This window comes from Symsagittifera roscoffensis, chromosome 9, assembly GCF_963678635.1.
Source record: "Symsagittifera roscoffensis chromosome 9, txSymRosc1.1, whole genome shotgun sequence".
NCBI lineage: Eukaryota > Metazoa > Xenacoelomorpha > Acoela > Convolutidae > Symsagittifera > Symsagittifera roscoffensis.
In genome coordinates this window covers 6,636,313-6,659,823 of record NC_087070.1, presented here as the reverse complement: position 1 = coordinate 6,659,823, position 23,511 = coordinate 6,636,313, and the positions used below count along the sequence as shown (strand labels likewise).

General features: G+C 45.3%; 3 protein-coding genes across 3 annotated transcripts in view; 1 reads left to right on the top strand and 2 right to left on the bottom strand.

Moving 5' to 3' along the window:
* The window catches only part of LOC134853964 (AH receptor-interacting protein-like), a 567,995-nt gene that overhangs the window by 16,443 nt on the left and 528,041 nt on the right, over nucleotides 1–23,511 (bottom strand). The window lies entirely within an intron of this gene.
* The window catches only part of LOC134853961 (uncharacterized), a 192,383-nt gene that overhangs the window by 102,935 nt on the left and 65,937 nt on the right, over nucleotides 1–23,511 (top strand). The gene's annotated exons all lie outside the window — the stretch shown is intronic.
* On the bottom strand, nucleotides 17,456–17,830 carry LOC134854692 (uncharacterized). Its single transcript, XM_063871048.1, has one exon. The coding sequence runs from the start codon at nucleotides 17,828–17,830 to the stop codon at nucleotides 17,456–17,458; it is 375 nt and encodes a 124-aa protein (XP_063727118.1).

The following is a 23,511-nucleotide window of genomic DNA, read 5'->3' as shown; positions in this document are numbered from 1 at the left end:
AGAAATGAGTCAAACGACAGATACGCGACTCCCAACTGCAACTGGTCGAGTGACACTCCCGGACCCGAGTGACACCTTAGGTGACCCAGTCGTGGAGCAGACGATGAGGAAGCTGATAGAGACAGCTGGACGACTAGTGGCCAACAGGAATGCGCCAGGTTCAGGGGTAACTGCACCCTATGGAACAGTCGACGATACGGGCAGCTCTCCCAAGACGTAATGACCAAAAGGGGAGTTAGCGATACAACGCTACCAATGGGGAGCTCAAAAGTCCAAGACAGGAAAATACGAAATATGCCGGCGAAGAAAGTGTCTCGGGTAAGGGATGTAGAAAAGAATCATCAGTTGAAGTATAACTTCGCAGGAGTTCCGGAGGCGGATCCGAGAGCTTGCTTCAATCGAGCGACCTGGAACCCGGCAGTAAACCTGCAGCAACCACCACTGGGGACATCACATCTGATAGTGGGAGACAGCTTGGTCAGAGTGCTTTCAAACTTGAGGACCTCCTGGATCACCGCGGTGATGGCTTTCGGAGGCGCAACCATAGCCCTGTTATTTCGGATGGTAAAGTTAATGAACCCAGGGGAATCCCTAATGTGATGATCCTGGTTGGGACAAATAACATCTCGAGAAGCTCGAATGAGGAAGAAGCACTATGGGAATCAATGATGGTGTGCTTGTTTACTACCCTCTGGCAGAAGTTCATCTGCGCGGTACTGACCGTTTGCACTGCTGTGCCAATGAACACAAGGAAATTGACTGCAGCAGAGAGAAGGTACAACGAAGGAGTAATCAGGTGGAACAACATCCTAAGTCGGAATGCCGGAGGATGATTCTTATGGATATCGAACATGAGCTGAGGGCTATGGATGAGGCCAGGCTGACTACTGACGGCATCCACTTTGATAGCATAAAAGGACAGGCTTGGTTGAACAGAACTTCCACGAGCGATTGGATGAATTGGAAGTAGAACTTTTTGATACGGGAGTGCTGAAGGAAGAGGGAGCATCAAACGAACCGACAATTACCACCTTTGTGCCTCCTAACCTGGAAACACGCTTGGGAGCGTTCCCAGCCGTGACCATCTATAAGCCGCAAATCTCCAGCGAACCCGGGCACAGAACGGATGTACGTGATCGATTGGGAGAAGCGCCCATGAGGAGGACCATTAATCCTAGATGAGATTAGGGCCTGTCAACTCGAAAGCGGAAACGACCAGCACCTCTAGGTCGGATACGAGATCTTAGACGACGAACACCAGTCGAGAGGAGGGACGTCAAAACAGGGGCTCTCTAATGTGGTCGAGGCCAATACCTTCTCCCTGGCACATATACAAGGATGACCTGATGAAACTGAACCTTCAGACGGTGAGCTTCGCAGCGGATGCAATGAGGATGCTGAACGGAGCAAGGTTATCGGTCAGCGGATTGTACTCGATAACAGGCGTGGATTGGTTGATAGCTGCTGGCATAAACTTCAGCTCCACGACGGCCTTGAGGTTTGCTGATCTAGAAGGACTGCCCTCTAATAACACAATGGGCCCAGTGAATGCAAGACCGTTACAAGACGTGAAACTGAATCACGACGAACGAAATCGAGAAGAGAGACCTGGAAGATTTCTGATAACGAGGGCGCCGATTGGACAACACAGCTGAAAACACCACCAGGTCATGTGAAAGAAAGAGTATACCCAAAACAGGTGAATCAAGAAGGTGATGACCAAAGATGCGGCGGGTTGAAAGCGATAAAGAAAGATGAGACCATCTTTGCCGCGTACGAGAAGGAAGAAACGAGGAAGGCCAAGATTATGATAGTAGCGAATTCAGACTTCGTACACACATCCAAGTCACTGTTTTGGCCGGATTTTATAATGTTGGCAGCAGTCGATCTGGACCTAATGCAATCCGTGTCAATGGCGATCGGAGTAAAAAGACAGACAGAGATGAACCCAATCACAATTGTGTTTGCTGGCATCAATGACCATTTACACAGTAGGGGTTTCCTGAGCAGACTCAGAGAGCCAACGACAGCCGAAGCCGCTGTATGGCCAGCGAAAAAAGATATCCTCGAGTCGATGGGTGAAGTAGTGGATACCCTGAAGGAAGGGTCCTTCACCAAGATGACACCGAGAGCCGTGTTCGCGCTGTCTTCGGGGTATGCACGTTTCCCGGATGGACTAAAGTTCCTGTATGCGATTGTAGCTTTGCTCTCGTAAGGGAAATATGATGTAATCATATCGGGCCCAAATCGCGAGATAGAGATGGAGAATCTGAGACCACTCAAGGCCGAACTACCGGCGGTGTGATCGGATATCTCGAACGCAATGAGAGGATTCAAGGACCACTCACTACACACTCTAGTGTTGGACGAGGTACTGGGGTTGGAACTGTCCAACTTCAGTCGACAGCTCAAGTTGAAGCCAGGAAGAGTAACCATCGAGTAATTGTGGCGATGTCGAATGAATTATGGTTCCGAGGAATGGACATAAAGGAGGAAGGAGAGAGAAGAAACATCTCCAAGGATACCAGAGCTCACTTGGAAGCGATGGTTTTGAGAACCAAGCCAGAAGCTAACCAGTGGCTACACATAACTCCTCGAGTAGCGGCAGTGGGTGCGGATGCTTTTGAGCAAGGCCCGGTGATGATCAGGAAGATCCATGCCTACCTTGTGAAGGAGGTAAACCTGGCAGAAAATACCGAGGAGAAGGCAGCCGAGTTTGTAAACAGAGTGTGCCAAGTTACCCTGGAAACTTTCTGGACTCAGAAGGTGAAGGGAGAAGAAGGCTTTGAACGGACTGATAGCATGCTGGAAGGGCTGGGAGCCGGATGGACCGAGTCCTTCTTGGCAAAAGTCTACCCAAAACTCTCTCGATACTTGATAAAAGAATTCCTCCAAGCAGTAGTGGAAGTATCAATCGTTGAACTACTAGCCTTGTTCGTGACGTTTGGAGCAGAAAATTTCGTCAACGGACCGGTGGTACTGCTCACCGAAGGAGTTCAGAACTTGCAGTTAGATGGATTTCTAACACTGATTGCAATAACACATGGAAACTTGGGAGGACTGATGAACCTGACACGTTCGTTACCCGGAGCAGATGAGAGAGAATGTGAGGAGATTCGATGTGAAGAAAGCCACGGATTCGTGGAATAAAATAAGAGATCTGAGACATACTCTTCTCCAGTATCTCCTACAGCAGAAACGCTTTGGAACAGGAGAGGATGAGACGATTGAAAGGGAGGAGGATTAGCGAACTAACGCGGCGCATCGAAGCCTCCAGTGGCACGGGGCGGTTATCTCAGTGGAAGGAGGAAAGAAGGAGGACCAGAAGGCAAATTAAGAAGGACAAGAAACGCTGGGAGGAGTCGTGGTGGCTACGAATAGTTCAGGAGGCAAAGAGCGCAGAAGGGGCGGGTGACACGCGGAAGCTGTACCGAACCTTGAGGCGGATTGGTGTCAAGGATACGCAAACCATAGAGGACGAATTCTTCAGCCCAGAAGAATACCGGGCGCACTTTATGGCGGTATCTAAGCACAGGTATGAAAAAGAACCTGAGGATATAGAGGCCACAGCACTGGAAACAGAAGAGAGGAAAGATGCAATCGCGATAGAAGCGGCAAAACGCCTGGAGAAGGATATCACCTTCGCCGAATTCACTGAGCAGCTGGAGAGAATAAGCAACGGAGCGCCGGGCAACGATGGTATCAGAATGGACGGCATTAAATGCCTTAGCAGAAACGCCAAAATAGCCCTATACAACTGCATAACCAATCTCCTAGGTACCAGTCCATCGGACTGGCCAGATGATTGTAAAGAGGGCTGGACGATACCACTGCATAAAAAGGGTGAAAAAGACTGTCTGGACAACTACCGTGGGGTATGTCTCCTACCATTGGCAAGCAGGATCAAAGCAAGGCTCTTTGCCACAAGGATAAGAAGATGGGCAGAAGAGATAGGCGCCATGGATGAGAATCAAAATGGCTTTCGTAGCGGCCGCTCTACAGCAGATGCTACGCAAGTTGTCCTGCGAGTGGACGAGGAGACAAGAAGAGTGCTAGGTTGTTGTCAACAAATTGATGAAAGGCGCCCCGGGGCAACCCTCTTAGACATCACAAAAGCGTACCCAAGAACCAACAGGCAACTCCTATGGAGAAATCTGGAGCGCCTAGGCGTCACTTCGAGTGTCTTGGAAATAATCAAAGGCCTCCATGAGAAAACCTGTTACAGGGTCAAGGGTAAAGAGGGCCTCAGTGAGAACTGGAGGCCACAGCGAGGACTGAGAGAGGGATGTGCAACATCACCAATCCTGTATAACATCTACCATACTCAAGCGGTCCGACTAGCACAAAAAGTGCGGGAACAAAAGGCAGTGAGTAACGACGAAGAGTACGGCCTCGCGTGGAGCTGGAGACCCGGCAATAGCTTACCCCCCGTAGATACACGGAGAACGACGAGAAGTTGTACACAAGAGAAGTTCATCTTAGTGGACTCCTTGTTCGCGGACGACTCAACCCTTATTGGCTGGAACAGTGAGCTGAGGGAAGGCAAGACAGCTTTCAAGGAAGCCCTCGCCCAGTTCGAAGAAAAGTGCCACGATGGCAAGGAGGAAAACATATCCTTCGCTTCTAAGGCAGCCAATAAAACAAGGATGCTAGGGACACGAATCGGTAAAAATGAAGACAAGGCTGCTCGGATAAAAAGAGGGTACTGCGCGTGGTACAAAATCAAACGGTGGTTATGGAAATCTACCTTATCAAAACGTACCCAAGCTATCGTAGTGCAAGCCACAGTTGAGTCTACAATGCTATTTGACTCAGCTGTGAGGCCATGGTCAAAGACAGACATAAATAAGATGCAAAGCGTGGTGGACAAGGCGTATCGGCATATTTGGAATGGCGGAAGAGGTCTTGCCTTGATACGCATGCAGGAAACCAGCACAAACTCGTATCAAATAAGGAAAGAGTTGGGAATACCATCAATTCGGTGCAAAATAGAAAAACGAGCCCTGGAACGAATAGGACACATTCTGCGAATGCCCAATACCAGGACAGTGAAAAGAGTCGTCCTAGGACACTGGAAAATGGAGCCGACACAACAGGGCACCCTGCGCAATGGTCTTATTTCATACTGGAGGAGGCTAGTTAAAGAGATGGGAAAGGATTGGACAGACCTCGAGAACCTCACCCGCGACAGGAAAAAGTGGAAGATACTGACTAAGGAACGGATGCAATTCATTGAGAACTGGGAAAATGAAATGTGCAACGTAAATGGAAGACAGGAAAAGCCCAGAAGATCACAGTATACCGAAGACTCAAGGGGGAATGTCTATAAATGTAGATGGGAAGGATGTGAGCGAGTGTGCGCCAGTAAGGGTGGAAGGACACAACATGAAATGAAAATGCACCACGAGCGTCTCACGACCTTAACATGCCCGCATTGCATGCCCACGTTCAACGAGAAAGGGCCATGGACGAACCATAGGCGAGCATGCGAGGGGCATACTAAAGAACCCCCAAAAGGCAAACGGGCGATATGCGACATATGCGGGGAGGACCAGAGTGCAACAAATCTCGCGCGTCATAAGAGGAACATACACGGAGGAGAGCAGTGAACGAGCCCGAGTCCCATTCTAGGACCTGCAAAGGTCGTAACAGAACGAAGAAGAAGAGAAGAAGACGTGAGACGACATGTTGGGGGCATGCCTCTACTAACTGATCTAAGCTTAGCTATGAGGACCGATCCCTTAGCGTTGATCAGAGGAGCCACGGAGTTTGTGACAGTGATCTATGGACCAGCAGTCACGTTTGCGTTCCCTGATGTTAAGGTGGAAGCGTACAGGAGGTCGGTGCTGCACCTGAACCTCATATCAGCAGTGGACGGGCGTGTGCTGAACTGGTGTGAGCAGCATGTATTGCGAGCGAAGATCTGTTGTTTGGAAAGATAGCAGAGCCAGAAATGACGGTCGTCAACTTAGACGATCACTTCCGTGATCATATGGGAGAAGTGGAGAGAGGGCATTTTGGGGTATTTCCGAAGCTCGGGAATCTAAGGCCCTACGGCAAGACAAATGGTGAGATCACCAGGATTCCTCGTCTCACTGCGGCATATCATAAGGTGAGAGAAGACACGAAAGACTGGGGTGATCACGAGAAGCTGCCAGAGGATTTCTCTGAATTCCCTCTGATAAGAAGGATGTTGCTCGGAGCAGTCTCCGTAGTACAAACTTCTAGATTGAGAGCGTTTGAGACCAATGAAACGAGTGAAGCAAAATTCGCGGAAACGATGGATCCGTGTTTTGTGGGTAGAAAGGTCGCAGTGTTACAGTACACGCAATTTGCTTACACGGATCAGGCGACGAGAAGACGAATAAGTAATGCCGCGACTCCGAAGCCTGGAGCGTTTGACACGGAATGAACGGAATTAAACCTAGCGCCTATGAGGATGAGAGGCAGAGCCGAATTACCTGAGGCCTCCCTGATTTTGACTAGTGTGAAACAGGAGTTAACAGTGGGAGGAACGCTGCAGACGAGAACCTTCCTGGCACCCTTCGGCTATGAGGTAATCAAAGTGGTCCATGGAGAAGAGGAAGATAAATCAGCCGGCAGGCTAGTCATACCGAAATTTCCGGAAGGGGCTAAGGCTGAAAAGCAAGGACCCTCAAATTCGAAAGATACATCAGAAGGAGATGATGAGCAGGGGATGAAGCCTTCGATCGGAGGAACCGATGCAAGAGGATCCCGATCAAGTTGAGAAGGAAGACGACAAGGCATCGACAGGAGGAGTATCCATCTTGGATTTCAAATTCCTCAGTGACTTCGAAAGAAATGCGGATACGTTAGAAGCGACTGAACGAGCAAACGAAGGTACTTCGACACTGGACCCTCCGTCAGCTTTTGCGGAAATGAACCAGAATTTGCCTGAGAGCAGCTCTCCGGGCAACTCTAAAGACAATAAACAAACACTCCTCGTGGAATCACCAAGGAGAAGAAGGATAGAAGGCGCTGCCAGAGTACCCTTCTTGGGAACATATTACCCGAAGAACAGTGGGAGGTACATCACCGAGACCATGAAAATAGGACGGGATGTAGATTGGACAGAGTGGCCTTCATGGAAGAAGTCTGGACAGTAGTTCAGAGCTACGGAACCCAGTCCATTCTGAAAGTAGGTCTCAACCGATCACTGATGCGGAAAGTCCTTGACAAACTCGACGAGTGTGAAGGGAGATTGAGTGAGTCCTGACGAAAGTGAAGCAAATTCTCCTATAAAGATGACACCACAAGAGGATAAAGGAGAAGTGGTATATCTGTCGAGAACCAGGAAAGAAACGATGCGATCGAAATTGGTGATTGATAAGGTCAACGAGATTAAGATGAAAGTAGGCAGCAAAGTGATATCGAGGAGTGCGGGAAAGACTAAGATGGATTCTGAAATCTCAATAAAAGCTGTCAACTCAGCCAAAAGGAAACGAGTCGGAGAAGTCATGGATTTGGGACAAGGTGATGATCGATTGCCTGCACAGACAGAATGTTAACGGATGTAGCAATGGTACCGCCCATTCTCATGGCAGGGATAAAGTCGACAGGTTATAAATCCAAAAGGAGTGACCGCACTCTGACTGGAGCAACGTTAGAAATGGAAATACTCAGCCAATGTGGAGAGAGTACCATGAAAGACTTTAAACCGTCTCCCATGAACCACGGAAAGGGTAGTGTTGTAGAAAAACTAGTACCAGTGGAATATAACCGACTGACACTGTCGGAGACTGTATCAATAGATGAATCCTCCGGTGGATACATGGAGATGTTGGAGTACAGAAACTCGACCAGAGGACACTTAATGGCTCTGGAAGACAAGAGTGCCATGGAAGGTTATCTGGAGACAATGATGCAAGGCACCACCCTCAAGCAGAAAGCATACGGGACTCTAGAGTCGTCTGAGATGCAGGCAGAAACGATCGAGCAATTGGTGAGCCTTCCTTGGAAAGCTGTAGTGTTACGGTACTTTGAAGAAGAGATGAGGACTACGCCGAGGATACACGCTCTGATAGCAGTACCCTACGTGAGGACTGAACTACAACTGAGGTTCGCCTGGTGCATGATCGGACTGACTCGCGAGGAATATGATTCAGAAGAAAGGAAGAGATCGAAAGAAGAAAAGTTCTTCCTAATGACGAGCATGAGAGATCTGATAACCCAAGAGGGAGCAGCAGTAGCGTGAGCGAAGCGGAGAGACGCTCGCTGTTTCATCCGATTCATGATAGAGGAAATTTCAGTGCCAGCATTGAATTTTTGTGTCAAGATGCTCAGAGAGGGCAATGAACGAGTGAGAGCCCTACTCTTGCTAGCACTGCTGGATATACATCAAAGCAAACCAATGAAAGTAAACATGAAAGAGCCCGTGGAACTAGAACCCATGAGGAAAATAGACGAAATCAGGAGATTCTCAAACAAGGAGCTGAGGCTCACTAAGGAATGTCTGAAGCGCTGCCAAAATCCAATGAATACTGTGGACCGATCAGAAAGAAGTCAAACAGTTACGTGTCCGGAGTCATAGGGATGGCGTACAACCCATTTCTCAGAGAAGACATACGCGATTACTTCTTTGATTACGAGCAAGCAGTGTTGCTGAGGTTCTAGACGTCGAGAATTGCAACGATTAAAAGCGCTGCTAATCAGTAGACCAAGCTGGGACTAGTCTTAGAAGAAAAGGTAGCTGCACCTTCCGTGCCAGAATCCGACAAACGAGTGGAGTTTGGATTGGGATTCTCTGATGAATTACTGAGAACGAGCTTGATGGTAGTGTGGGAACTGATGAGCGGTGTCCTAGTCCCAACGCTGATTCGATACTACTTGCAACACAAGATGTACAGAGGGAACTAAATGCAGACTGTAACCTGTGTGATCTTAATATCATATATAATGTGATGACAACAGCCTCTAAGAGCAACGGGGAAGACAAAGTGGAGTTGCTGGCTGGGGGCCAGAAGACTGGGTTAAACCTGGTAGCTGTCTGGCAGCAGTCTGTGGACTGGAAGATCACATTTGTGGAAGTCTGGATTGCGTGAAAACTCTAGAGAGACAACACAAGCAGTGGACAATATTGTTTGGGAACATTGTGATGAAAGCAAGAACGGAAACGGAATTGATCGCAGATTGCCATGGAGGGACCGAGGTGAATCTAGTGACGGCACTAGGATTCTACAGTATGTTTTTCCCACCCAGGAGCGACATAAAAACATCTATGTAATATTCGCCCGGAAGTACATATCGACGGAAAATAGAGCTAAACTATAAAACGACTGGCCAGCGTCTAAACAGAGCTCTACATGCTTTTCACCGTCTCTACCAAAGCCAGTTCTTTTGGTGGTATTTCGAACATCGGGTCGACAAAAACGTTACTCTTCTCCGGCTTCGACCAGAACGCTCAAATTAACTTATTTACATGTAAAAGTAGTGAGCTCATGGCTGGGTCTCAGTATCCCCAGACCACGAGGTCACTCCTAAAAACAGGGCTACTACTACTTCTTTTAATACTACTGTTTTTGTTCAGTAGATAAAAATCATCGTCTGCATCGAAGATGGATCAACCCTTTCCCCTTAACTCCTAGCTTCTCATCGTCAGAAAATGAATCCAGATTTTAATTAAATTCAACTCAGGACATAATAGGGAAGCTAAAAGTTTTTTAAATTGATTTCAGTTCGAGTCCCGAGACCCCTCCGGTTTTCTGAACCCGAGGAAATGACACCCTTATCTTTTTTCGGGAAGGCTGTTTTTCTACCCTTCACGCCTGTTGTAAACGGCCTTGCAGCGATTGTAGCGACACAATCGTTGCAATTCGGAGCGGTCTCTGCTAACTCTGCTGTTCGTTCAATTCTCGTTGTTGATTTTCATCACGATATCGTAGTTGTAGCCGTCGCAACTATCGCTGTTGTGCCCCAATTCTGGACCTCCTCCAAAGTGGCCGACCCCGACGCTTCTCAGAAACATGACGCCATCGTTGGAAATTCCAAAAATTCGAAATACCAGAATATTCCAGTCATATCCTCGAAAGTGCAGATTAGTGAAAGAATTTGGAAGGCTACAGTAGTGTAGTATGATGCCATTTATATTCTGCAGTGAGTCGATTTGGGGTGGATAAGAGTAATTTCGTGCAATTTCTAAATTCTCTTCGATGACACTGTACCAATTCTTTTAGATTAACGGAGAACAGTAACATTTTTGTCGACCCGATGTTAGAAAGACCACCAAAAAAACTGGCTTTGGTAGAGACAGTGAAAAGCATGTACAGCTCTGTTTAGACGCTGGCCAGTCGTTTTATAGCTTAGCTTTAGAATGTTACACAGACCATCAAATACGCTTCTCTCGTTCGCTCTTTATTAGTCCCTCTTCATTCTTCTGAAATTCAAAATATGAAAAACTGTTTAAAATAGCTTTTCTTGGTATAACCTGCACCAAAAAGTTTCAGCATCGACTGTAAAAAGAAAGGTACTGTGAGAAAATTTGTTCTTGCCCAAAAACTGTGTGACATTCGACCAGAATGGACAAAACGCAATTTCTTATTCGAGTTTTTATCGGAACATCAGACCGAGAAGATTGATGGTTTTAATCAATTAGAAAAAAGTCAATTAAAATGGGCCCTTCCGTCATGCGACGGTACGTGCTTAAGTTGGATAGGGCCGTACCAACGCTACATTAATACATCGGCAAAATTTTATGAATAAATCAAGTCGACATTAATGCATCAAGAGAATTGTCAATTGAAATCTACCCTCCTCAATTATAGCACAGATAGAATTGTCTATGTTGGATGTATTTTTAAGATTTTTGCACCCCCTTAGTCAAAGAATTGCACTCCTCAGAAGTGCAAAACTTAGTTTTGTTCTTATAAAGTTTTTTGTGTCCGAGTATGATTCGTTCCGTTTCTCGCTTAGTTTCTCTGCTAGTTTCTGGAGTTTTTGAAGATAGAAAGAGACATCGTAACCTTTTTTTTTGCACCAACTGAACCTGCGAAATCACAACAACAAGTTTCTCAGAGAGAACAACAGTAGTCTCAGTGACAACAACAACGGAAAAACGACAGCAGATTGAGATTGTGATTATGACTTGTCCATTCTCGGTGTAGATGAGCTTTGGCTTTCGGTAATAAAACACTTCAGTCTTAGGGGACATAGACAAAAAACAACAGTCAAAGAGACCCATCAGAAGAATCTAATGAAACTATCAGAAAGGCAGACCGACCTCTAGGGAAGCAAGGTGAGGGTTCGGTAAGAGCTCTTGATGATGTGGAATTACCAAATTGGGTACAACAAGTGTTGGCATTAAGGACGAAACATGCCGTCAGGGATAAATTTAATGAGACACACTTTCTTGCCGACTTTGACATCTTTCTGCCGGATCGCAAAAATCGTAAAGTCCCTGGGGAGACCCTTTGTGAGATCGGAGCTGTGCCAAAAGTTTATGCTAAAAGGGTGAAACTGTGAGTCGACCCGAATGTACAAAAAAGCAGTTTCGCAACCAAAATTTTATCGATCAGAAAAAAAGAACATCGAACTGGGAAGATTGAAGATTTCAATGGATTAGCGACGTTATTTGAACAATTGGACAAATCGGGAAAAGTTAGTTTTAACTAACATGCTATTTTTTAAATTTTTGATTAGGACGTGAACGACACGTAACGTTTTTATATTTCGCACACACTGAAACGGCGAAACACAACAATAATAGTTGCAGTGGAAACAACTACGAGAAAACGACAACATATTGAATGTGCCAGTCGGTCATATTTGAAAGTTTGACCTTGAGCAACACAAGAAACATGATTTTGGGGTGAAATGAAATTTTTCAAAAATTCGAATTAGACATGTCATGCTCAAGTTTCTCGCGACAACTGAAAATGCAAAAAGAATAAAATCAGAAGAACCGATTTACAATCGCGGGACAGTGGTCAAAAAAGCAGCGGTAAATTGCTATTTGCAATTTCCAGACATCGAAATACACGAGAGTAGAGCTGTCTTGTTTGAAACAGAAGGCAGAGTGATTACGAACAACGAAGAAACGAATTGAACGTGGACCAGAGTGAACCTTCGGTGGAAAGGTAGACAATCGAAATCTCCCAATGGCCCAGCCCCAAAAACTTATTTCCCAAGTTAAAACTCATTTCTCAAGCTGGGAGTTGTTAGTTCAGAACTCCTCGAGTCAAAACTTAATTCCATAGTTATTCTGGAGTTACTGATTGATTTAGTTACCCAAATTCTAGAGTATGCCGGTATGTGAGTACCTAATTTAACTTTCTTGAGTGGGTTTTATATTGTTATGTTGAGGTAAGGCGAGTTTTAGGTTGATCCATCTGAAATGGATCAAATTTCCACTGTCTAATAAAAAGTAAGTATACGGATTGTTCCGACCCTGTTTTTAACGGCGTTCGCGTGTTTTGGGTATTTTGAGACCTAAGTATGGGGACGTTCTCATGTTCTAGAGTGGGGGGTATTTTGGTAGAGGCCTTTAAGCTGTAACAAAGGTTTTAGTCGCATGTCGCAAGTGAACCGAATTGGCTCTGACCGTTTGAGGTAAAAAAAACACAAGAGATAGTGTCCCTGACTCTTGAGCCAATGATTATAGGGCCTATTTTTCTTTAGCCTCATATGTGACCTAAGTAGGCGACTGTTACATAGTGTTTTTATGTCGCTCCTGGGTGTTTTTATGGCATCAAGACTACGGGATCAAACCCACTTGACACAGCTCCGGGCTACACGCCCAATCTAGGGTACCAGTGGTACGGTTCAGCGGGAACGTGCAAACCTTCCGGTTTACCGTAATAGCTTTTAAGATTACTCGAGAAAACTTCCTGGTACGCTCTCCGATTGAGGCCTAGCTAACCGAGTAAAGGGGGTAACTAGGGGAACAAAAAACGAGCAAAAGACAAAAAGCAAAACAAAAAACCAAAAAAAAAGAATAGAAAAAGGAACAAAAAAACAATAAAACATAAAAAAGACAATGGCTTTGACTTCCAGATTGGGTGGATCAAACCTTTATATTAAATAAATAGTGTACTCATACTAATTCCCAATAAGACCGATCGTTTCGATCAACTCAGCAACTTTACACAGCTGCCCGAGTTTGTGGCGTTGTTAAGGGTTTTCAGATAGCTTGCAACTTCACCGGACCACAAGGAGACTTGAATGGAACAGGTGACCAGCCAAGTGGGAAAATGGTTCTCAAGAAGGGGACCCGAGAAGTGCTGGAAAGGCCAAAGAGACATCCAGCACGGACGAGAAAAAACAGAGAAGGGCACACAGAGGTGTTCAGTTTGGTCAATCGACGGACCACTGGGAGACTTGACTGGAACAGGTGAGCAGCCAAGTGGGAAAGTGGTGCTGGAGTGAGGTGCTGGACACGCCAAAGAGACAACCAGCACAGAATCAGAACAAACAGAGTAGGAAACCGAGGGGCGTTCTGTTTGGTCAATCGGGTATCGTTAAAATCCACATTACATTATAGGAAATAATTGTCAAATTGGATAAGCGGATACCCACTGTTTTGAGGATACGTTTTTACTTGAGCAGAGTTTGGAAACAGGTTGAACGGTTTTCTCTCAAGAGGTTTAGCACCCATCGCGCTTAAGGTAATTTTCGGCTTAAGAGGGGGGCTAAATAGGGGGAGCTTAGAAGGGGGGCTGGTTAGGTTAGAGGTTGGCGGTTGCAAATTGTAAAAAGGGGGGAAACATTATAGTAACTATAACCGATATCGTCGGTTATAATTACATTAGTAGTGCCAGAGTCTGGAAAGTCTCATCTCTAACACCCAGAACAAGAGTTGCAACGCGAGGATATCCAAATTTAGGATTGGAATAAGGTAGGTGACCTGGTACGATCGGGTGGGGTATCGGAAATAGACAGTTTACAAAATACCCCATAAGATCGTTGATAGGGGGGAAGAAAACGCGTGACGATCAGGTACCAGACTTTTTTACGAAAGGGCGACATTCGTCACCTTTGAATTTTAGGTAGGTTCAACCTTTTGTTTTTCAGAATTTTTACGCTTAAATTTTCACGTTTTTGGAACCAATTTTATTAGTTTTTGAAGAACAGGAAATCACCAGACACTTGCTAACAAGTCGCATTTCGACTTGCATTGGATTAGTAAATTGAGGTAATTACAAGGGGGCCATCAGGTAAAATTTTTGATGAGTAAGATTGGGTTTTGAGGAATTTTTAACACTAGGACTCAAGTGGTGGTACCTGGGATAGTGATCCAAGTGTGCCAACACCGAAGAAGTAGAGATCCGACTGTCCCAACACTGGAACGAAGAGGTCTGGGGACAGTACGAGGAGTCTAAATACTTGAGCAGGCAGCCTTGGTACAGTGCGGAGTGTCCCAACACTTGAGCGGGTAGTCTTGGGACAGTGTGAAGTGTCCCAACACTTAGGTGGAAGGGTCTTGGGACAGTACGAAGTGTCCCAAAACTTGAGTGGGAGGCCTTGGGACAGTGCGAAGTGTCCCTAAACTTGAATTGGGAGGTCTTGGGTCAGTGCGAAGAGTCCCAACACTTGAGTGGAAGGGTCTTGGGACAGTGCGAAGTGTCCCAACACTTGAGTGAGAGGTCTTGGGACAGTGCGAAGTGTCCCAAAATTTGAATGAGTGGTCTTGGGACAGTGTGAAGTGTCCCAACACTTGAGTATAAATGTCTTGGGCCAGTAAGAGGTGTCCCAACACTAGGTCTTGGGACAGTGTGAAGTGTCCCAATTCTTGGGTGTAAGGTCTTGGGACAGTGCGAAGTGTCCCAACACCGGGTCTTCGGAGAGTGCGAATTGTCCCAACACTAGGTTAAAGTGTCTTGGGACAGTGTAAATTGTACCAACACTTGAACGAAAGGTCTTGGGACAGTGTGAAGCGTCCTAATACTACAACAAAGGGGTCTTAGGACAGGGCGAGATGTACCAATACTTGAGTAAAAAGCACCAGCGAACAAAAGCAGCTTAAGATTAAGACTCGAGTAAATTTTACTTTTTTTATTATTTAAGAAAATCGGAAATATTTTTTAGATTTTAAACTTTAGAATAGGACATGTAAGAATTATTATTGTTATTAAAGAAAATTGTTAATAAAAATCATAAGGCGAAAGAGGGTACCGATAGCAGATAAGATAGTTCAGGAATCAAAGAAAAATCACAACTCGACGCAACAGAGATTAACATTGACGGATCCAAAAGTAATGAAAAAGAACTTTTCAGTGAACATGGTCAACACAAGAAGCGCAAAAGAGAACAAGACGAAAGAAAGCGCCGTGGAAGGACCGACTGCAACTACTATAGAAATTGATCTTGAGACACCAGATGAAAATGTTGACGAGGTGCAAAGGAAAACGACGGAATCAACACCAATGCCAAATGTAGAAGAACAAGAGAAGAAGTCGATTGAAAGTTCACCATTGATACTGTAGACGACACAACGAGTAACACGCCGGAAACGATAAAAAAGGATTCTCAAGCAAAAAAGAAACTCGCTCAGAGAGGATTGCAGCGATGGTCGGAATGAAACCAAGAGAGAAGGAGGAGGTGGTACAAACGACCGAGAAGAGCAAAACAATTGGAACAGTCTCTGCAATAACAACAGAGGCCAAACATGACGACGATCAGGTCAAAAGTGGGGCAACAGCGAATCATGAAAAAACAACTTCTCTTGAACTGGGCGACTTGATGGCAAAGTTGGAGCAAATCGATAAAAAATTGAAGTGCAATGAAGAAAATCGACAAATGCTGAAAAAGGAGATACGATACAATACAAACGAGAATCTGGACAAGTGCTTCAACCTGGCAAGGGCAACAGAAAAAAAAGTTACAGCAGATGCCAGAAAAGTTGGAAGCTACTGACAAAGAGCGTGAGAAACTTATCAAAAAGGACATGCAGGAAATGAAACAACGGTACGAAACTGTAAACGGGAAGTTGTGGAACCTAGAGACGAGAAGGGACACAATGAGCAGAGACCAAGCAGAACGTTCATGTGATATACAGTCCAAACTGGATGCTAGCTTGAGAAACTCTACAGCGCAACAGAAGCTGGTAACGGATAGACCACAAGGCACCAGAATTGACTTCATAAAACCGCAACGGAGAAAATGGGAGTCCACGCCGTTACCCCGGATCACAGCGAGCTCCGGGGCATTGAGTTCAAAAACCATCATGAAAGGTGAAACCTCAAACACTACGAATGCACCAGAGGTCTCAAGCACGAACACAAACATAGCCCCGGACGCCATGACATGGGCAGCACCTGGGAGATGATTAACAGGAGACTGGAAGCGTTCGCGGCCAGGAACACTGACTCGAGTGATAGAGGAGGTAGTAAATCCAGGAAGACCTTCAAGAAACCCAAAAATTTTAAAGACGACTCGGATGGCTGCATTGACACATGGGTGGAAGTCATGAGACTACACTTAGAACAAGACAACTTGAACGACGAGAGGCAGGCTTGCACAGCAATACTAAGCAATCTAGAGGGCACAGCGTTGAAATGCGTAGTGGCGAGGAAGGAGGAGGAACGTGATACGGCGGACAAGATATTCTAAATACTGTTGAATCGATTCGGATCAGGGATGAAGGGCCACCAAGCGATGATGAGATTTGCAAAAAGAAGACAGAGGGACGACGAGTCAATCGATAGGTTCCTGGGTTATTTTGAGAGCCTGAGAAGAAGGAGTGATCCGGAAAAATCGACAAACAGGAGGAATTTCAGCATCGCTTCGAAGTTCATTGACGGGGTAAAAAGTGACGACTTGAGAACGATGTTAACAACGTATTATACACTTTCGAAAGATAATGCACCAACCCCGGAGGAGATGAGATAAAATTCGAGGGAGTACCTCTTGTTCCGGGTTTTTTATTCAACTTCTATCCATTCTTGGTCGGGCTCCTCAAAGGTGACAGTCTTCCGTAAAGTTTCGATCTTCTGTTCTTTTTCTTTGTACGATGCTCTCATCAAAACGCTTTGAGGAATCGAGGATACTAGTTCCTGAACTACCGTCCTACAATCCCTTTCGTTTTCCTCGTGTTAGCGTCTTGATGGTCCAAGGGCACCGGGTTCCTTTTGGCTAAGATCTTTATTTTTGCTGCTTTCTCCATGTTGTCCCGGAATTATATGTCCTGAACTGTCCAATCATCTCGTCAAGGGAAGTGCTTCATAAGTCTCTTTGTCCAGAAACGAGAATCCTTCGTAGATTTTCGCCTGATTTGCCTGCTTCTGCTCCATTCTTTCATAAAAATCAGTTTTCCTACTGAGGTTGTCAGCATTTTGGTGCCTGTCGAGCATCCTGTGCTCAATTATCATGTGGTAGTCATCCAAACTGACTATCCAACGATCAATATAACTCTGATCCATCGAGTACGTCTTCAACCAGGATAGGGCTCTGTTATCCACACGCAACTTAAAGGAAGCGCTCCCCAATTATGCGCCGTACTTCTTCACGAACGTGAATACCGCAACATTTCTGCTTTCGGTGCACCAAGTTTCATGTCAGTGTCGCTCAACACTTTACTGCCATATGAAATGGGACGGAGAACTGTTCTCCCATTCCATTCTTGCAACTGATGCAGTTTTCCTGAAATAGCTACCACTGAAGTATCAGTATCAATTACGTACATGCCTTCCTCCGTAGGCATGCCTAGCACTTGCGCTTTGCACAATTCCCGCTTTATATTCTCGAAAGATTCCTGAGCTCTTTCAATCCGTTCGAACTTCTTCCCTTTGTTGAGCATTAATTGCTGAATTGGGTACACCTTGTCTGCGTATCCTTTTATGAACTCGCGGTAATGGCTGGCAAATCCCAGGAAATTCATGAGCTGCGTGTCCGTTTTGGGTGCCTTTCATTATAACACGGCCTCCACTTCATCCGGATTCGGTCTCACGCCATGCCTGTCCGCCATTCTTCTAAGGTTCTTGAATGGGTCCCTAAGGATCTCACATTTCGATGGTTTGCATTTCCAGCCGGCTCTCTTCATGCAGTTGACGACCTCATCGAGTCTGTTGATGTGATCTGCCAAGGTAGGTGTCGCTAGGACCACGTCATCCACGTAGCACATCACGAGAATCCCGTAGTTCTTCATTACACAGGTTAAAACCTGAGTCATCAATCTTTAAAAGGTCGTCGTGGCACTGCAAGAGCCGAAGGGCATCCTCTTCTACTGGTACAAGCCCAAATCACAAGCGAATCCAGTCTTTTTTCTGTCCTTCTTTCGCAGAGGAACCTGCCAGAAGGCATTACCCAGGTCCAGTGTAGTGAAAAACTTGGCATCGCCAAGTTACGAGAGGCTCTCATCTATACGTGGTATTGGGTAGGCGTCCTTTATGGTCACAGCGTTCAGGTAGCGAAAGTCACAACAGAATCTTAGCTGTCCCCCTTTCTTTTTAGCCATGACAACTCCACAAGCCCAAGGTAACTTTGAGGGTTCTATCGAGCAACAATTCTGTTTCCGCTCGGCACAGTTCCAATTTATAAGGTGTCATGCGCCTTGCGCTCTCACTGTTGGGAACGCCACCTCCTTCTAGTTCGATTTCGTGCTGAGCAAAATTACAACAGCCAATATCCGCCTAATGTTATAAAAAAACGTCCGCGTTCCGATTTAAAACTGCCCTTAGTGACTCAAACTCTCCCTCGCCTATCTAACCTATTAAGTGCTCTATTCCGGCAAAAATGGTTTGTCAGACTCTAATTCATATGACGAGGGGCGTTTTGGAAAATTCGAGCAACTCGACAAACGGTCATCCGTTTCGGATCTTATGGAAAATATTTTAGTTGAAGATTTCAATTCATTAGTCCTTTTTAAAACTAAGTCCTTATCTACATGAGTTGGACAATCTTTTTCATGATGCTTCTCCAGGTTTGGTGTTTCTTCAAAGACGGTCTTCATTGGCAAAGCGTAGCCAAGTTTCCTTCCACGCTGAATTGAAACCCTGGATTGAAACACTACACTGACAAACAGCCGGTATCGTGTTACGGAAAATTTCCTGCCTGAAACCTCTGAAGTTTGACTATTTGGGTTGGGTACAAAGCAAACCTGCATTCTATTATTCGAGGAGTTTAAATTTCTGAGTCTAAAAATTGCTACTACTACCTGCCAGGGCAGTAATTTTCTTTTTCTGTCTAAAAAATTGGTACCTTGCTCTCATCAGTTATTATTCTGTTTACTGGTTGCCTAACATAATTCCTGTCTGGGTTCCTAATCCTTATCAGTTCGTTATTAAGGTCGATCATCACGTCAAATTTTCTGACAAATTCGCGTCCCAAAAAGAACTGATCCGAATCGTCCAGGTTCTTTAATACAAGGAAATTCATTCAGAGGTTCCGTCCTCCCATGTAGATCGCGCCGCGGTTGGCGGCTGCCAATCTGAAATTCGTAGGTATTAGGTCCTCATTGGTGAAGCCCATTCTCTCCCATGTCTTAATCGGCATTACACTGACTAATGCTCCTGTGTCTACAAGTCCTGTTACTCCGATCTCTTTTTCATCGGTGTCTAGCAGATGTGCAGTCACATCCGCTTCGTATCCAATGTATACCGCATATTGTTTCATCATGGCGTCATGACCGATTCTACGGACCTTGAGCTCTTCCTTACACAAAAATATCTGTCCAATTTAGTCATGTCTGTGGTGTCGTAGGTTTTGGTTTAAACATTATCCCGTCCACGTTAAACATCACTTGATATGCTCAGTAGACTTCCACGTAGCGCCCGTGATGTTTCTTTATTCGAGTGCCACCCGCTGTTAACAACGCTCGCACAGCTCTCAATTCAGTGCATGACTCTGCTTGTTTGAGATATTCCGCATATATATCCAAATGCATCAAGGTGAACTCCGAAGGTTCACTGAGGTTCCTGATTACCTGATCTCCCGCCACTGAGATTATTGACTGTACCTTGCTTCCTTGAGGCACCAACCCAAATGACAACTCCACAAGCCCAAGGTAACTTTGAGGGTTCTATCGAGCAACAATTCTGTTTCCGCTCGGCACAGTTCCGATTTATGAGGTGTCATGCGCCTTGCGCTCTCACTGTGGGGAACGCCACCTCCTTCTAGTTCGATTTTGTGCTCAGCAAAATTACAACAGCCAATATCCGCCTTATGTTATGAAAAAACGTCCGCGTTCCGATTTAAAACTGCCCTTAGTGACTCAAACTCTCCCTCGCCTATCTAACCTATTAAGTGCTCTATTTCTGGCAAAAATGGTTTGTCAGACTCTAATTCATATGACGAGGGGCGTTTTGGAAAATTCGAGCAAGTCGACAAACGGTCATCCGTTTCGGATCTCATGGAAAATATTTTAGTTGAAGATTTCAATTCATTAATCCTTTTTAAAACTAAGTCTTTATTTGCATGAGTTGGACAATCTTTTTCATGATGCTTCTTCAGGTTTGGTGTTTCTTCAAAGACGGTCTTCATCGGCAAAGCATAGCCAAGTTTCCTTCCACGCTGAATTGAAACCGTATTGAAACAATCTGGATTGAAACCCTGGATTGAAACAATACACTGACAATCAGCCCGTATCGTGTTACGGAAAATTTCCTGCCTGAAACCTCTGAAGTTTGACTATTTGGGTTAAGTACAAAACAAACCTGCTTTCTATTTTTCAAGGAGTTTAAATTTCTGAGTCTAAAAATTGCTACTACTGCCTGCCCGGGCAGTAATTTTGTTTTTCTGTCTAAAAAATTGGTACCTTGCTCTCATCAGTTATTATTCTGTTTACTGGTTGCCTAATATAATTCCTGTCTGGGTTCCTAATCCTTATCAGTTCATTATTAAGGTCGATCATCACGTCAAATTTTCTGACAAATTCGCGTCCCAAAATGAACTGATCCGAATCGTCCAGGTTTTTCACTACAAGGAAATTCATCCAGAGGTTCCTTCCTCCCATGTAGATCGCGCCGCGGTTGGCGGCTGCCAATCTGAAAATCGTAGGTATTAGGTCCTCCGTGGTGAAGCCCATTCTCTCCCATGTCTTAATCGGCATTACACTGACTAATGCTCCTGTGTCTACAAGTCCTGTTACTCTGATCTCTTTTCCATCGGTGTCTAGCAGATGTGCAGTCACATCCGCTTCGTATCCAATGTATACCGCATATTGTTCCATCATGGCGTCATGACCGATTCTACGGACCTTGAGTTCTTCCTTACACAAAAATATCTGTCCAATTTAGTCATGTCTGTTGTGTCGTAGGTTTTGGTTTAAATACTGATCCCGTCCACGTTTAACATCACTTGATATGCTCCGTAGGCTTCCACGTAGCGCCCATGATGTTTCTTTATTCGAGTGCCACCCGCTGTTAACAATGCTCGCACAGCTCTCAATTCAGTGCGTGGCTCTGCTTGTTTGAGATAATCCGCATATATATCCAAATGCACCAAGGTGAACTCCGAAGGTTCACTTAGGTTTCTGATTACCTGATCTCCCGCCACTGAGATTATTGACTGTATCTTGCTTCCTTGAGGCACCAACCCAAATGCGTGTCCTGAGATTACATTCAGCTTCATGCTCAAGCTACTCGGTGCCTTTGTTTCTTCCATTTCAGATGCTTCAAAGGCGTTGAGCTGCTCTTGAGCTCTCTGCTTTTCGAGTTTATGCTTGTCTTTCTGTTCAATCTCCCTTGTCACCAATTCCTGTTGGACTCTTTTTAGGGCATCTCTTGCCGCTGCTTTCTAGTCGATCTTAAAGTCGTTAGCTGCGGTTCCAGGTTCTGGTTCACTCGTTTCTTCAGACACGCCTTGCATTTTCTTTGTAGCCAGCTCTTGCGGTCTCTCTTTCCTGCGGGCTTCCACCTCGCTAATCAGGCGAGCCTTGCTGGCTTTCACACCCGATAAAGCTTCCTCATGCCTTGAGTGCTTGATGTCTGCTACAGCATCCCAGAATTGTGGAAAATCTGATTTAAAATGACCTTCCAAGTTACAAAAGAAACACTTTGGGCGGAATTTCGCAATTACTCCTCTCATGAAATCTTCATGATCGACCTCTGACGCATCATTATCCTCGAGGCTAAAGCCTATTGCTTTCATGCCCTGCTAAAAGTTGTGGTGGTCCGTCGAAATGCAATTTGCACAAGAGCGTCTCTTGTCAATATCGTCCCCTGGTTTGTACCAGTTGTTTCCTTGGTCTCCTGGTCCCTCGTTAAAATTGCCATAATTGTTTTTGTAATACCCCGATCTCGATGGAGGCTTCAGGAAAAGATATTCTTTTGACTTGAGTCTCACCTCCTCTGGTGTTGGCGCATTGGTTGAGAGTGGTGTGTATTGTGTCGCCAACATTGTTCGAAGCTCATCATTCTTCACACCATCGATGAATTTTGAGGCTATTGCCAGGTTCATCATTCTGTTCGATTCTTCTGGTTGGCTACGCCTTCTTAGCATCTCCAAATCGTCTAAAAACTTGTCTATTGTCTCATTCTCGCGTTGCCTCCGTTTCTCGAAGCGCATTGTTGCTTGGTGTCCTTGCACCCTGAGCCAAAACGATTTAACAAGATCTCAAAGATTTTCCCAGCAGTGTCCCGCTGGTATTGCTTTTTGGCCATCACACAGTTTAGGGCTGTCCCTTCCAAGTTGCTGGTAAGCGCACTGAATTCTTGTCTTTCTGACAAGCCTTTTCTTCAAAATGCACTTTGATTACCTCTAGCCAGGTATCGATACAGCCATCAGATTCGTCTTTATAGCATCTTGGTTTCTTAAAAACCCTTCTGAACTTTTCACTCTTTTGTTACCAGTTCCTGCTGCACTCTATTTAGGGCGTCCCCTGCGGCTGCCCTATAATCAATCTTGAAGTCCTCCGCCGCAGTCACCGGTTCCGGTTCACATGTCTCTTCTGTTACCGCTTGCATTTTCTTCGTTGCCACCTCTTGCGGTTTTTGTTTTCTGCGCGCCTCCGCTCCACTCAATAGGCGAGACTTGCTGGCTTTAACACATCTGATAAAGCTTCTTCATGCTTTGGGTGCTTGATGTTTGCTACCGCATCCGAAAATTGTGGACAGTCTGATTTAAAATATCAGGTTGCAAAAGAAACACCTGTGACCGAGTTTTGCAATTACTCCTCTTGTGAAATCTTCTTGATCGATTTCTGACGCATCTTCGTCTTCAAGACTAAAACCGATCTTCTTCATGCCCTGCTTGTAGGTTGGACATGCTGATACATGATGGTCTATCGAAGTGCAGTTTGCACAAGAGCATCTCTTGTCCATGTCGGCCTAGGTTTGTACCAGTTGTTACCCTGGTTAGATAGTGCATTGTTAATGTTGCCATCTATGTTTTTGTAGTAACCAGATCTCAAAGGGGGGTCCAGTAACAGATATTCCTAGGATCTCAGTAGCAGTTCCTCCGGCCTGGGCGCATTGCTTGGAAGAGGTGTATAGTGCTTTGCTAAAATTGGCGTAAATTTAACGTTCTTCACGCCATCTATGAATTTTTAGGCCACTGTCAAGTTCGTTGTTTTATTTAACTCGTCCAGTTGACTACGCCTTCTTAGCATTTGTAAGTCCTCTG